The 16,260-nt window shown below is 41.2% G+C and overlaps 1 protein-coding gene across 1 annotated transcript in view; it reads right to left on the reverse strand.

Annotated features, from left to right (window-relative positions):
* The window catches only part of Ryr2 (ryanodine receptor 2), a 380,472-nt gene that overhangs the window by 209,235 nt on the left and 154,977 nt on the right, over positions 1–16,260 (reverse strand). Inside the window, exons 19-23 of the mRNA XM_055603932.1 lie at positions 14,939–15,180; positions 9,622–9,814; positions 7,711–7,927; positions 5,440–5,544; positions 243–346 (exon numbers count right to left, since the gene is read on the reverse strand). Of these exons, the coding sequence (XP_055459907.1) occupies positions 243–346; positions 5,440–5,544; positions 7,711–7,927; positions 9,622–9,814; positions 14,939–15,180 (861 nt within the window). The remainder of the gene's footprint in view (positions 1–242; positions 347–5,439; positions 5,545–7,710; positions 7,928–9,621; positions 9,815–14,938; positions 15,181–16,260) is intronic.

Consider the following 16,260-nt stretch of genomic DNA (forward strand, 5'->3'; position numbering starts at 1 on the left):
TAGATAGATAGATAGATAGATAGATAGATAGATAGATAGATAGATAGGAAAGATTCAACCATCAAACAACTCCAGAGACATGTATACCAGCAAAGGAACAAAACCAACTCAAAGTCAAAGTTTTCAACAAATATTGATCCAATCCACCTATACCTCATGGCAGAAATAGCTTCCGAGCAGAGTTAAAGTGGATTGTGTCAATGCCTGGCAACCTGGACTTCATAAAATATGAAGGCACTCACTTGAGGGTTTCTAATGACATCTGCAAATTGTAGTTGCGTTCCTGTTCCGGCAGCTTGCAGAATTCCACCAGACATGGGTGCTGTCTCTTGTTGTCATCTCTAACCTGAAACAGGATGGGAAATCAGCATAGAGGAGTTTCCAGTGTGAAACACAGCTGTGTGCAAAAAAATGGGAAGGTGGAACTCCCTGACAGATGGCTCTGGGAGGCTTCTAGAATCTTCAAATGTTTACTTGCAAAGGCTGTCATTGTATGCACTCCCTACCCTCTTCCTGTTGGCATGGCATAGTTCTCTGCTCCCACATGCTTCTGCCATGCTGGCTCCTGAGACCCATAAGCATGCTCACTGGTCCCTTCCAGAATCTGCTCAAATCTCCTTTTGCTCATGAGGTTTACCCCATCGCATTTTTAATGTTGTAGTCTGCCCACTGGCCCCACTGTCAATTTATTTACATTGTACATGATACAATTAAAGTCATTACATAATATTACCAAATAGTATTATTTGTTAATAGATTAGATCATTTGAGAGGGAGGGGTTTACTTAGTAGCCCCGACCGATCTCAAACTCAGGATCCTTCTGTCATAGTCTTCTTCTTGCTGGGATTGCAGGCCTTCAACCCTCATGCCCAGAAGACTAGATCTTTACTTGATTTATTGTCTATTGCATGTATTCTAGCCCTTGGATAATATCCATGCCCCTGACACATAGCAATAACAGAAATGAACTCTACGTTCATTTAGTAACTTTAGCTTTACTTAGTAGTACTTTCTCCATCTAAGATTAATTTACCCAGAGACATGAAGAAGCAACATGACTGACACACATATAAACTCCGAGGTAGTTTGGTTGCTCATCCCAGCCTCCATAATCACCTTCTGAGATCACAAATGAACCCGTGACCTTAACAGATTGAAGAACACAATACTTTCTTCACAGTAACTCTTGCCAGTGTTCCTTGGTGTCCACTGGGGTCTGTGTGCAGGACTTTACCAATCTTGCTATAACCTAGATTCCAAAATAACTGATGGATGCTCAAGTCCCTTCTCTAAGAGGGCAATGTCTGCACGCAGAAACCATGAAATGCCTCCCATGAAATACACAAGTCTAAATGACTTCCAACATTGGAGGAACTGAAAGTGTTGGGCCAATAGTTGTCATGCAATCTTGCTTAGGAATAATGACAAGAAAAAGAAGCCTATCCATGTTGGCTTCTGATGGAAATTGTTTTCTGAGTTTTGTTCTTTTAAAACTTACATGTGACTGAATCCACGAATGTAAAATCCAACAGTAAGAGCCAAGTGTGTTAGCAGTCACTCTACATTCTAGATTGCGAATGTAGACATCTTGGCTTAGTAATTACATTTTTGTAATCTTTGTAAAGACCTAAATTACATAGGTATCCCTGCCCTGGTGGTACCTTGATGATAGCCATGAACTGTGAGGGAACAAATTACTCCATGGGAATTATAACCATGCTCCATATATGCCATTGAAAAAGTGTGTAAACATGAGCATTTTTTTCCCTTTAGAGCTAAATCAGAAATCATGACTTTATTCCTTTCTTTCTCTGGACCATTAGAAATGAATACGAATTACAAATGAAGCAGAGTTACAAAACTGAACTGAAGACTCCAGTTTTTGAGTCCTAAATTTTAAACATGAAAGCAAAAATAAAATAAATGAGCCTGGACATAACCGCCGGTTTATGTCATCTCCATCTACTTCTCTACCCTATGCCGGGGAAGAGCCAGTACCACCATGCTTTCAAGGTAAACAGAATGAACCAGAACCCCACCTTATCCCGTCCCTCTCTTACCATATCCTATTCTAGACTTTAAAATCACCCCCGTAATGTCTTATCACCCGTACTTCTAGACACCTGAGGATTAGAAACCCAACTCTTCTCCAATACCTGTTTTACTCTCTCTGCCTCTACCACATTATCCTCACGTCTTTTTTACTTTCAGGATTCTCTGGGCCCCAGCGAATGGACAAAAGCTTGCCACCTCTCACTACTTTAGTCCCCCAAAGCTATTGTCACACACCTTATGTTCTCATGGCTTATCTTTCTTCCTCTGTACCATGGCCTCTTGGCTTTCTATCTTATGACCTCACTGGACCACTGGCAGATCACTGGAAATGTCCCATTTCTTCTTCTTTCTTCTTTGATGCATGCCGAATCTCTGTCTAGACCACAACCCTTATCTCTGGATGCCTCCAATATTTGTGCTCACCTGAAAGCTTTTTTTGATTTCTTAAAAAAACCAAAACCCTACATATTCCATTTTCACCCTGAGGTTGTTTGTATGTCTATCACTCAACTAAACACAAAGTTCCTAAAAGCCAAACAGAATCATACCTAGTGGTTCATGACTGTCATCTCAGCTACTCAGGAGGCTGAGGCACGGAGAGTTCAAGTTCAAGGTCAGCCTGGTCTACAGAGTGAATTCAAGTTGAGCCTGGCCAACTTAGTGAGACCGAGAAAGCAAAAAGAGGATGGGGGTATGATGGGGATGGGGCATGCACCTTAGTGGGAGAACACATTGTTCCCTTAAATACCTGGAAACTATGAGGGCTTTGCATGGAACATAAAGAGCCCATGGAACGAGATTTGACCAAACTGTAATGAGAATTATTGTATTCTGTTGTTAACTGAAACACACAACTGAGACCTCTGGAAAATGTATGTCTGGGGTCATCTTATGACCTTGTAACAAACCATAATATCCAAGCACAGGCACAGTAAACGGCTGCTACTCTATGGGAATTTCTTTTGTCTTTTGCACAAACTCCTTTTTAATCTTCTAAGCCTATACCATTCTTGTCTCACCATTGGTGACTTTTGTCTATGATTCCTCTGGCAGCTGACACGCTACAACCTCTCTCCCTGGTGACTTTAGCCAATCTTATAATTAGCACGTATCTACCTCCCTGGATTTTAAGTGCCAGTGAAGCAAAATGGGTGACTCACATCCGTAAGCTCAGCAAACGGGAGGTTGAGGCAGGAAGATGGGCATGGGATTCAATGCCAGCTTAGGCACAAAGTGAATTCCTATAATCTCACAAAAACAAAGAACATGCAAAGAACCAAAAAGCCAAAGAATGACACCCAAAGGAAGGTATCCAGTCTTTGCCAGCTGGAGCAATGTCTGAGCATTATTTAGTGGGGGAGGGGATCTTTATTTGGGACTGAATTCCAGAAGTTATACAGTGAAAAACTGAATCCCGTGTTTTGCCAACTAAGCTAGCCCGGCATGAGGCAGGACTGTCCAAGAGTGTCCCCAAACATACAGCCTTTTGCTCTTGTCCTTGCTTGACCCCCAGAGGTAGAAAATAAGCCCACTGCTGAAGACACCACGCACTTCAGAAACAAGGCCCAGAGACCTCTGAGCTGGAACTGACCTGAATGTCCCCTCCTCCAGGACTACCTTTCATGCTACCAGAAGGCATCACACAAGCTCTCAAAGTAGGGCGGTCACCAACAAACCTACTCAGCTAGCACACCTATGAACTAAATCGACAACCAGAATTGCATGATAATCCTAAGGGTACAGTAGTTGCACTAATACACTGGTAGTAACTAGCAGCTCTGTGATTAGATCTAAGGTCTGTCCAATAGGAGCAAAACCATGCCTTAGCTAACTGCTCAGTGCTGGTAAAGTCATAGATATGGAAAAAGAGCCTACAACCACTAATATACTAAACCAGCACAATCCCTAACAGGAATCTAAATATTTGTCCTTGTACCCAGAGATAAGTGTAGTCTTTACCCTTCATCAAGGATACTTTTCTTTGTAACAGATAGAGACCGATACAGAAAACCACAATCAAACAAAATGCAGAGTTGTGGAGCCCAGCCTCAATGGATACATTTACAAAACATGCTTGTATCTAAAGCTCAGGAAACATTGCAGAGTAAGAGGCAGAAAGGTTGTAAGAACCAGATCAGGGAGTTTGATATGAGTTTGTATCTCTTAGTAATCTCAGAAGCCACACCCATAAAACCTACCATCGTGACTGTTCAAACATGAGTTGAACAAGGCAAATACCAATAGACATGCCAAAGTGGATAGGGAAAAACCCATTAGGATTGTAACATTACACAAAGAACTACAGGCAACTAAGGAACACTGAGATCTGGACAAATAGCCTTGAAAACAAACGCTCAAGTAACATTATACAGACTGCACAGGTTATACTAGGGAATATATATGTATCATTCTAATCTCAAAAAGCAAAAAAGAAAAAGAAATGAAAAAATTCTCTAAAGTGGAAGGCAGAAAATGTGCTCTCCAGTTACTGAGGTGTTCCGTATTAACTATGCAGCTTCTGCCAAGACAACTCTATCAAAATTTTCCACATGGTTCCCACTAGGGAAACTAAAATAATGATCAGAATCCAGTGCTCTGTAACAACAGTCCAAACTGAGAGTCTTCACATGAGAGGTCCTGTCAAAGGACAAAACACTAAAACGTATGAACAGTTAGCGTGACTACCAACACTAGTCCTATACTCCATTTGGAGATCAATGTGCCATGTGTGTCATGTGTGACTTGTACGAATTTCCAGACTGAGTCAATCATGAGCGAGCACATCAGTCTTCGGGATACTTAGTATTGTAGTATCCTAAAAGCCCAGCATCACCAAGATCCTGTTAAAATACCCTTATCACAAACTGAAATACCACAGAGAGGCATATGCTTAGGTTAAGCAAAGCTTTGCTGACACATTGTAAAGTAAAACCCTCAGTAAATAAAGTATTTGGAAACACATACAACTATTATTGGCCATATTATCCTCAGATCATGGAGCCAACTGTGAGCATCTACCCACAGGTCTCTGCTGCTACTCATTCTGGGATATGAAGAGAACATCAGAGACAAAACAAAGTGACTTATTTATTTTGACTTTTGTTTTTGCCGTTTTCTAGCTGGGAAATAAAGGCTCATTATTTATATTTAACTTGATTTTCAAAGCAAAACTTTCAGTCCATACACTAGTAACTTTCGAGTCAGAGAGTCTGCCAATACTGCCATTCCCATTGGCTTTTAAAAAGACTTGCAGGACTAAGAAGCCTCAAAAGAAAAACCAATTCTATTGATTCATGTCACACCACAGCAGGCTAAATGAGAAAATGTTATCTTTCCAAGTGATATATGAACAGAATCTGAGAATAAATTTCAAAATCATATACCGGACCATACTGCCAGCCAAGTTCAATTTTATTCATAACCCAGAGCTCGTGGATATTCTCTGCCAATCTTTCTCTTATCCTCTCCAGGTGAGGAGGCAACACAATCTGGAAGGAAGGAAGAGAAAATACTCATCAGAAACAAAGGTGGGAAGGAATCATGCCTACAAGCCTTACCAAGGGCCAAAAGAAGTGCCTGACAGACAATTAAGATACAAAAAGAAATCAGTTCCTAAATCAACCATTTCATGGTATTTATTAGACAAATGGTGTGTGTTTGTATTTGTGTATGTGTGTGTGTGTGTATTTATGTGTATATGTATGTATGCATTTGTGCGTGTTTATGTGTCTGTGTTTGTGTGTATGTATTTGTGTGTGTGTACATTTAGGATTGCAAGAAAATGAATGGACAAAAAGAACAGAATAAAGTATAATAAGGTAGAAAAGAACAGTCATTGGGTACTGATCCATTGATTTATTTAGTGATTTACTCAAAGCATTGCTAGTCCTGCCAGCAAATCATTGGCCAAGCATGATTTCACTTGCTATCTGGAACAGAGTGACCTGGAGAAATCACTAAAACAATGGATCGTTGTCATTAACAACCTGCTGTCTGCCACGCAGGCTTCTGTAAAATCTCACACCTTGCGATTTTAGAGCATAAAATGAAAAATATAAGCTAGACCCAGCCTCGAAGCCTTTCATGAGCTGTCCTGGCTTCATTCCACTGATGACTTCTCCTCTCTTACACTCTCACTGGTGTCAGGGTGCTTATTCCAGAAAGATTATTCCAGGCATGCCTGTGGAGACAGCTGAGAGGTGCTGAGTAGATATGGACCGATACCAAAGTGCACACCAGTCATGAAGAGGAAGCATCCCAGCATTCTTAAGGAAACCTGGCCAGTATACACTGGCCCAAGGGCAGGGCGAGTCAGGAGCCTGCAGATAACTCACTGGCTCCACTATCCTGAGCATCTGACAATGACTACCACGACCTCTACTGTGCCCCTTTCAGTGTTTTCCCCAACGTATGCTCAAGGAGCTGGGCAGGCCAAGCGTTACACTTTCCTATTAGAAGGAGAAAGTGTTTAAGGGTTTCTTGATAAAGACCAAGCTAGTTGAACAAATGAGGAGATGATAACTAAATGAAGTTTCTGAGACCTGGCGCTAAGTCAACTTTAGATTTTAGAAATGCATTCATTGTTCCAAACTAACAAACTACCTGAATGAAGCAAGGTCACAGCGCTTACTTGTTTATTTGTGGTGTAATGGATAATCCCTTATATCAAACGTTCCATGCATCCTAACTGGCAAGGTGCCTATTGTTCCCAAAGTAAGGTTTGTTCACCCTGAGCCATGATCTCAATCTCAACCCCAAATAAAAGTCATTTAACTATCTTCCACACTATAGCTGTACCTATATAGAAGAATACTTGAAACTCTGCACCTGTACTAAAAAACAAACACATCTGCTCCAAAATTAGAATGTCATGTGGTATTGGTTCATGTGTAATACATTACTTCAGATATTAAGTCACCTTACCTCATTACATCTTAAAGTCACTTATATAATTTTGCAACTAACTCCATCTTGTTGCTACACTTAGTTTTTAAAAGTATAATGTGCATTTAGAAACTAAGGGATATAAATTAGTTTTACTTTCTTTCTTATTTTTTTTCTCTCTCTCATGTGTGCACCTGTGTGTATTCAGGCACACATGTGGAGGTCAGAGAACAATTTGAAGGAATCAGTTCTTTCCTTCAGTATGTGGATACCAAGGACTGAAATCAGGTCATCCATAGTGGCAAGTGCCTTTACCTGCTGAGTCACATCTCCAGCCCCAATATTAATGGCTGTGATAAAACTTTCAAAACAACCTAGAACACAGACTGAAAAAAGAAAAGAAAAGAGAGAGAGAGAGAGAGAGAGAGAGAGAGAGAAAGGAAGGAAGGAAGGAAGGAAGGAAGGAAGAAAGAAAGAAAGAAAGAAAGAAAGAAAGAAAGAAAGAAAGAAAGAAAGAGAGGGAAGAAAGAAAGGGAAGAAAACAACTTCACATGGTGATACATTGGAGCATTATGAAAGCAGATCAGTAGGTTGAAACTCCACTTTATGAGAAGCCAAAACACAGAATAGAAAATAGATGAATGGAGAGCAGAAAGGGGAGTACTCGTTTATGAGTTTATTTTGCTAGTTGAACAGCTGAAGAGTTGTGGGCTGCAATTCAAGCTTGAGAACCATTGCATATCAACAGCTATCAGGGTCCCTTTCTGTACCTGGCTGGTGTCCACAGGAACGGGTGTGAAGGCAGCTTGGGTCAGGGACACTGTGGGCCCCAGAAGGTCTCGTGTGTATGTCCGCTCTTGCTTATATTCTCTACTGTGTTCCACTTTCAATTTCTCTTTGGGCAGAACAGCTTCGTAGCAAGCTGCATAGCCAGGTGGAGGGAGAAACTTGAATTCTCCATGTCGCCCCCCAAGCAAAAAGCGGACCCTAAAAAGGAAGCAAGTTTGGGTCAACCAAATCTTTGATATACACAAAAGCTTTCTAACTGAAAATGTTAGGGGAATTTATTAATACAAAACTAACTTTATCATGAGCCACACACTTCCCAAGAATGGCTTAAATGAAAAATGTATCTGAAGACATGGTCCCCAGCAGGTGGCGCTGTTTGGGGGGGGAGGCTTTAGAAACCTTAGGAGGTGCAGCCTTGGAGGAGGAAATACACCACAAGGGGTGAGTTTTCAGGTTGGTAGGTTGGTAGCCTCACCCCTCCTCCTGCTCTGGCTCTGCTTCCTGAGGATGGAAATGTGACAGACCACTCAGCTTCTACTCCAGCTGCCATGTCATACTTTCCCTGCCATTATGAACTCTAACCCTTTGGAACTATAAGCCAAAATAAACACATCATCACTTCTGGTCATGGTATCTCATCAAAGCAGTGGGAAAGTAACTAATACAATCTCACAATAGTCTTATCACCTAGGAATCTAAGAGCCTCTCCCCCTACAAGGCTAAGCAAAAGAGCATCAAAAAGACCAAAGAAGAAAACTCAGCACAAATATATTCACAGGTCAGTCATGACCTACCACTTGATGAACTAGAAAGAAAAGTTTCATGATGCATGAAACTTCGTCATATTTCCACAGAAGAAGAACACATTTTCAACACCTCAATGTCTCAAGGTACCCAAGGACTAATCAGACACACTGAGGATGAAACCTAACTTTGTACTTAACATGACAGGATCCAGATGAGTTACTAGAAAAAAAAAAAAAAATAGCCACTGGCCTGAATCTAATTTCCTAAAGAAATTCCTTAAAGAAGTCTCCTTGCTCTCCTTGCTAGAGAAAGCAGGTGGCCATAGTTCCAATATTTTGTCAGTTTTAACAGCAAAGTACTCACTAAGATTTTATGCACGTTACGCTCAATTAAATATAAGGTGAGTTTTATTGAAGGAGCTTTGAAACAGTGACATGACAGTACTGATACAGGTGTTCAGCTTACAAAACAACAATTAACATTTTTAACTCCTTGTAATTAATTTTTGAATTGTTTCATTTCTATGCCTCCAAAAGAAAGTAGGATAAAAATAATGCAAAACTTTTAAATAATCCACAAACTTAGAGAAAGAAACATAATTTGTATAAATAAACCAGAAATGCCCATATCTGCATGAATAGCTAATGTCTCTGGATCACTGTTCTTTGGTATGGTGCCTTATAATAGAAATATTCCTGGGAAATTATTGAAACTAAAAGAACAACCAAAGTAAAAAGACAGTTGGTAGGAATAAGAGAGTTTCTCCCATTTTGGAGACACACAAATATACTAGCAGGTGACAACAAGGACAGTTACTATGACAGGCCATCATGGTTTAAAATATTCTTTGTAGTAATTTGAACCATCCCCCTTTGTAAAATACCATAGTTAAGTTCAGAAATGGATGTGAAATTTCAGGACACTGAAAGCAGGGGAGCCCTCAAGTGTTCCACAGGGCAATGAACAGGTTGGCAAAGCATGGGGTTCAAGGGTGGACCTCACCTCTTCCTTCAAGGAACAGGCAATACATGAGGAAACAGACATCTCAGAGGGAAGTACTCAGGTTAGCAAAGCAGGAGAGAGCCCTCTGTGAGAAGCATGAGAAATGAGGATGGAGACAAACCAAGCGGCAGAGAGGTACTAACTTTATCCCGGCAGAGAAGCTAACAACAGGAAAGAACAGGCCATCGACATTGAAGTTCTCGAACATTCCTTGCACAGGTTGTCCGTTGATGCGGAACGAGATGCTCGGTGCACTTAGATCCAAACAGCAGCTGATGACATCGTCAGTTCTCAGCAGGTGCTGGTTAGGTGAGCTCACAGTTCGAGCTATACAACCTGTTAGGGGAAGTGGTAAGTAAGATGAGGTTTAACCCAGAGAATCATCCTCCCAGCCAGAGTGAGTGTGATGGACCAAAGGGCAAGGGAAGAGCACACCATGGAGGTTAATGTCCGCTGTCAACTGTGCAGGACTCAGAACCACAAAAGTGACCAGCTTCTGGGTTTATCTTGACCTTAAAGGTGGACGGCATTATACCATGGGCTGCAATCTCAAGCTACATAAAAAATAGAAAGAGACCTGACACTACAATGGTACTTGTTACTTCCTGGCTGTGCACACAGCTGCTTCCTGTTCCTGCCATCACGCTTTCCCCACCATGATGGACTGTATTACCAGGCACAGTAAACCAAATGAGTGCTTCCCCACTGATTTTTTTTTTTTTTTTGACAAGGATCTTTTCGATGTTACAAGATGTGACTAATATATGGACTGTGAGTTTCCAAAATAAATATCATGTACTATAAACTCTTAGTCAAAATGAAAGCAAACATTTTTTTTTCAGGAGCTAGAGAGCTTAGCTGGAAAATGAACCTTGTCATGTCTAGAAGTTTTTACATGTATATGGATGCTATTTGATGCAGAAATAATCTCAGAAAAACATTATAATGATGCCAGAGGATATCTAGAAAATCAGAGGAGTGATGTCCTTTCTTTTACATACCCTCTCTATTTCATAAACCCCAAAGTAAATTCAGGATAGTGAAAGAAGAGACTGTCACTGTTCTTGCAGCATATTGCTTTTTGTGAGAGAATTAAAGGCCATTTTGCTTTCATTTTATAATGAAACTTATTTTACACATGGTATTGTTTGGCTTCTTAGGTACAGCAAGATACAGAGGCATGATGTTATTTGACAAATGTCATACTTTCCCTTGGATAACCAATGATAACAGTCCATTCTTGATGACATCACAAGTCCTCAACCAATTAGTCCCAACGGGATGGCATCCCCTACACACAGCATGTTACAACAAAAGGAAGGAATTGTTCTCCTCAAAACATAGGCTGGCAGGTACAAACATACACACAATTGGAGCAAGGATAAAGACAGACTTCATGATTCATTATTTGCTTTAAATTTTTATTACATCTACTTAATATGTTTATGGACATTATGGTGATTTGAATAAAAAAAATGACCTCCGTAGCCTCATATATTTGAATGTTTAGTCATCAGGGAATGACACTATTTTAAAAGGATTAGGAGGTGTGGCCTTGTTGGAGGAAGTATGTCACTAGGGGTGACCTTTGAGGTTTCAAAAGCCTACCCCAAGCCCAGCGTCTCTCCCTGACTGCAGATTAGAATATAGCTCTCAATGGCTTTTCTATCACATGCCTGCTATGTCTGCTGCTCTGCTTCCTGCCACAAGGATAAGTGACTAAACCTCTGAGACTGTAAGCAAGCCCCCAGTTAACTGCTTTTTTTTATATCATGAAATTACCATTTTAAGTAATTCTAATCTTTATTTTTTTCTTTTTTTTTAATTTTTTCTTTTTTTTTCTTTTTTTTTATTAATTACACTTTATTCATTTTGTATCCCCCCATAAGCCCCTCCCTCCTCCCCTGCCGATCCCACCCTCCCTCCCCTTTCTGCATGCATGCCACTCCCCAAGTCCAACCAAGGACTATTCATGGAGATGACCTGGAACCCCTGCACAGGTGTAGCCCATGGCAGTTCAGTGTCCAAGTGGGTTACATAGTAATGGGAAGAGGGACTGCCTCTGACATAATCTGACTGGCCTGCTCGTTGATCACTTCCCCCTGAGGGGGGAGCAGTCTTACCAGGCCACAGTAGAGGACAATGCAGCCACTTTTGATGAGAACTGATAGACTAAGATCAGAAAGAAGAGGAGAACCTCCCCTATCAGTTAACTGCTTTATGTTATGAGAGTTGTCTTGGACTTGGTGTCTCTTCACAGTGACAGAACAGTGAGTTAAACAGAAGCATAAACACGCACGCGCTCAGGTACACATATGTGCCATGGTGTGTTGAGTTTAGAGGACAACTTGTGCATGTCTGTTCTCCCCTTTTATCATGTGTGTCCAGGGGATTGAACTCAGGTCTTCAGGACAACAGCAAGTGCCTTTACCAACTTAGCCATCTCTCCATCCTCCAGGCTTCGCATAAACACACACACACACACACACACACACACACACACACACACACACACATTTTATGCCTAGCATACCAGGAGTTCTAAGCAAGAGCACATTTCAAACACCAGTGATAGACAGTTTCTGCTTTCGAAAATGTAGACACTGGATCTTATCAGGGTCATTATTAGGTACATCTTCTAGAACACCCTGAATATTATAAAAGCAGCCTCAAAAAGAAGAAGAGACAAAAACACGACAGCAAAGCAGCTCCTGAGAAAATGCTGATTTCCTTGATAGTGTCAAGATCCACAGTTAATAAGAACGTTAATAAGTATTTTAGCCATGATACTAAAATTACACACTTACTACAATCCAATATATTGTTCAGTTTGATTGACATTGCTGTGGGGAAGCTAATGAAAACCTAAGGGCCATCCATGTCCTCTGCTCTAGAAAGCCTATAGGAGCCAGGTAGGACAGAGAATGTGTGAGGAAACTACAGGCCATGGTTTGGATGGCCCACACATTGTGAAAGCTGCATGGTCACGTCTTCAGGTAAAGGGCTTCTCCTTGCATGCTCACTCCATTGCACCATTCTTGTTTCTGTTTTAGTCCACAGGGACAAACAACAGGTAGATACACACCTGTGGGTGATAAATCCACACTGATCTTTCCTGTATTGTTCCACAGCCCTCCTCCAAACATTTTTTTATTTTTATGTCAATTCTCTTAAAGTACCCAGAGTTTTGTATTCTCTCCTCATCTGGGATGCTTCAATAACAATGGTGTAGATAGTTGAGTGTAAGAGAATAAATGAAGACGTCACTCAAAACTTGACTCGGAGCCAAATCCCTGTTCTGAGAAATACGGGTCTCTAATTACACAATGTTCTGTGGTAAAACATGTATTCTCTCCTAGAAACTGCCAGCTTGATGCTTTAAACCCTACAACAGCCATTAAAAAGAAGAAAAATAAAAGAGCAACTCCGCGGAAGTTGTCTCAATTCATATGAATGGGATGCAGAACTTAGGCAAATTCCACCTACTTTACGTTGGTCCTTGTTGACTGAACCCCCAATTAGTAAAGCATGCCATCAGGTCCTAAGTGGAATAAACACAGATTTTAACTAAAACTATATGACTCATTGTTTCTTGACACTTTAAATCATGGACAAGGGGCCAGGGAAATGGCTCAGTGTTGACAAAGGCTTACAGCACATAAATAAGGACATGAGTTCAGATCCCCAGAACCCATGTAAAAGACAGACATAGTAGCATGCATTCCAGCACCCCTACGATGAAACATGAAAATCTTCAGAGTCTGTGGGCTGGACCAGAGGTGGTCCCCTGACCGCCACACACACACACACACACACACACACACACACACACACATCTCACACCTGGAAAATATTTTAAAGTTTAAAAATAAAGTCCTCTTGACCACAGAGTTTCAGAATAATTTTCTCACGGAATTCTGTGACCTGCCATCTTTGCCATGGCACATTTATACATTCATTATGCTCTATCCTTACTTGTCACCTTAGCACTTTATCATAAAGGCCTAAAGCACAGGTTTCCATTGCAGCAGCACGAAGAAGCTCTTCTAATATGTCAAAAGGAAAAGCTGCAAGGTGAGTGTAAGGTGAGAAGTAGTGGAATGCCCAATAAAGCAACTCCAGGCTGTGTCACCTGAGGAAAACTTTGCCCCCAACCACTGCCTAAAAGACAAACACCTTATTGTCACTCATCATCCAGCAGGAGTCCTATTTCCTGTGAAACAATTCTCAAAAGTGAGCGTAATGGAGTTTAGGGCATCATAGACCAAATACACCATAAAACAGAACTTAGCCCTGTGTTTGGCTAAGTGTTCTTTTTCTGTCCTTGGGTCCACAGAAAATTACTATGGAAACAAGGAAGGCAGTACAGTATGGCTCTGACCTGACTGGATCATACACATGGACGGAGGCAATATAAGCTATTCTGAGACCCCTGGCCACAAGCTCCAAGAGTTAAATTAGGTATCTAAAACATGGCTCCCTCATGACATCTGAACTATGGGCCCTGGATTAAGAAGGTCCAATAACTATTATTACATAGACATAACTCTACAGGGTGCTCTGAGTTCAGTAATCTCATACCATCAACTCTTGGATTCAGTTCACTTAAGTTTTTAAGCCTCCTTTCCCAGATTGTGTTAGGCTTCTACACTATTAAACACCATTCACAACCAAGATAGCAAGTTCAGTTTCTATAACTTGAGGTGATTTTCTGTGTCTTCTACACAATCACTGTAAGATATGTCAAGGTCACCCCATAACTATGTCATAAAAGCAGCCTCGTGAACTGAACATGCCTGCAATATCCAGGTGAACCCTGGCATCTGAAAGCAACAGTACTCTGCAAAAGTAACACTATATTATTATGCAATAACTAACCTTTGAAGTAAACTAACATACGTATTTGTGATCTGGAGAAAGACATACACAATTTTAACATATAGCATTTGCAATAGTAAATCAAAATCAGTGCTGAGAATTGGCAGCTTATCTTGACTATACATGTAATTTTAAATCTTCCACACCTATCAAGCCAAGGACTACCATGCTATGAATAGACTGACTGGTACATAGAGCTACCTTTTCACTGGCTCCTGCTGTTACACTATCTCACAGGAATGTAAACTAGTCATTGTACTGCACGATTTCTACGATGAACATTAAATCTTTGCACACACCAATTAAAGTGAATCAGAAACACATGAGATCCTTGCGGTCTGTTCATGCACTAGAATGTTGTTTTAAAACACATATTCATGAGCTTTACAGTCCTTTAAAAATGTACCATTATTGCAATTCTTTTTCTTTGTTTTTTGTAGTAAAAACAAACAAACAAACAAAAAAACAACTCTTGCATTCATTGTCTCAGTGTTGAAGTTCTGAACAACAACATGTGACATGCACAACAGGGTCACAAGACCTCCATCTGGAAGTTGTTTAAGGAAAAGCGACAGTGCCTACCTGACCAGAGGTGAAGGCCGTCGAACCCATAGGAGAAGAGGTCATCACCAACACCATTGCCACCCCACTCTTCACCGCCACCGGGGTATGGTGAGTACCCTTCGGTGGAAGCCCAGCCCACGCGCAGGTGAGTGGCTTCTGCTGTCACAAAGGGTTCCGTGTGGTCCACCATGAGCTCGTAGTACCACTTCTTATACTGGGCGGATCCCTCGCTGACACCCAGGAAAATATTAGGCCTCATGCTTTTAGACAGAAAAAGACAGACAAAGAAAAGTTCCATTGGCTTCCTTCCTCGTTATCTTAACTGTTATTCCTGATTCTCTATAATGTACATCTATAATAGTCAATGTTGTCCACTTGACAGGATCTGGGATCTCCTTGACAGGAGATCGACTTCTGGTCATGTCTGTGATTATGTTTCTAGATTCAGGTCACTGAGGTGGGCAGTGCCATGCCACGTGCCTGGGTCCTCGGTTAAACGACAATGAGAAAGGAAGCTAAGCACCAAGGTTCATCTCTTTGCTGCCTGAGAACAGGTGCAAAGTGCCCACCCATCTCACACACCTGTTGCCTGCCTTCCCCCACTGGTCCCCACAATTTACAAGCCAGAATCAACAACCTCTCCCTGCACTTCATTTGCCATGTATTTTGTCATGGCAAGTAACTGATCCAACATCCTACATCTACGTTTTAAAGAAGATTACAAAATTGTAAAACCACCACTGAGAGGTGGTAGTAGATGGTAGATGGTAGATGGTAGACCAGTTCACCTGGAGCTTGTAGCACCTGCTGTTGGATCTTCTCAGCCAAGTCACCCAGGGTCTAATACTTAACTGATATTTTGAGATTTTCATATCATTCATTGGTCAAATATAGATCACAAAATGAGATACTTGACACAACAGGACCCCGTAATAAGTAGAGCTGTGACTATTCCAGGACATGTAACTCTTTCTAGCACATGTGCTGTTTCACATGGACTACGATGTGGTCAATGGTAACACAGGACAAAGGAGTATTGTTGCTATCTGCTCCTTACTTGCTGTGAACAGAAGACTTTTTGGCAAATTTCACTGAAGTCCATTTGTAGACGACTCTGGTTCCATTCCCAGAACCCTATAACTCCAGCTCCAGGGGATTTGATGCCCTCCTCTGTCTTCCAGGCACACACATGGCACACATTCATACCACCCACTCAAGCTCATAAACTGAAATTAAATAAATCTTTCAGAAACTGCTGCCTGTCTAGATGCTGGACATCTATTTATAGAAGAATAAAGTAGCAGAAAGCTTCTGCAAAGCCCTTAGCTACTCTACCACAC

The sequence above is a fragment of the Psammomys obesus genome, unplaced genomic scaffold (genome assembly GCF_907164565.1).
Source record: "Psammomys obesus unplaced genomic scaffold, mPsaObe1.curated_primary_1811, whole genome shotgun sequence".
Lineage (NCBI taxonomy): Eukaryota > Metazoa > Chordata > Mammalia > Rodentia > Muridae > Psammomys > Psammomys obesus.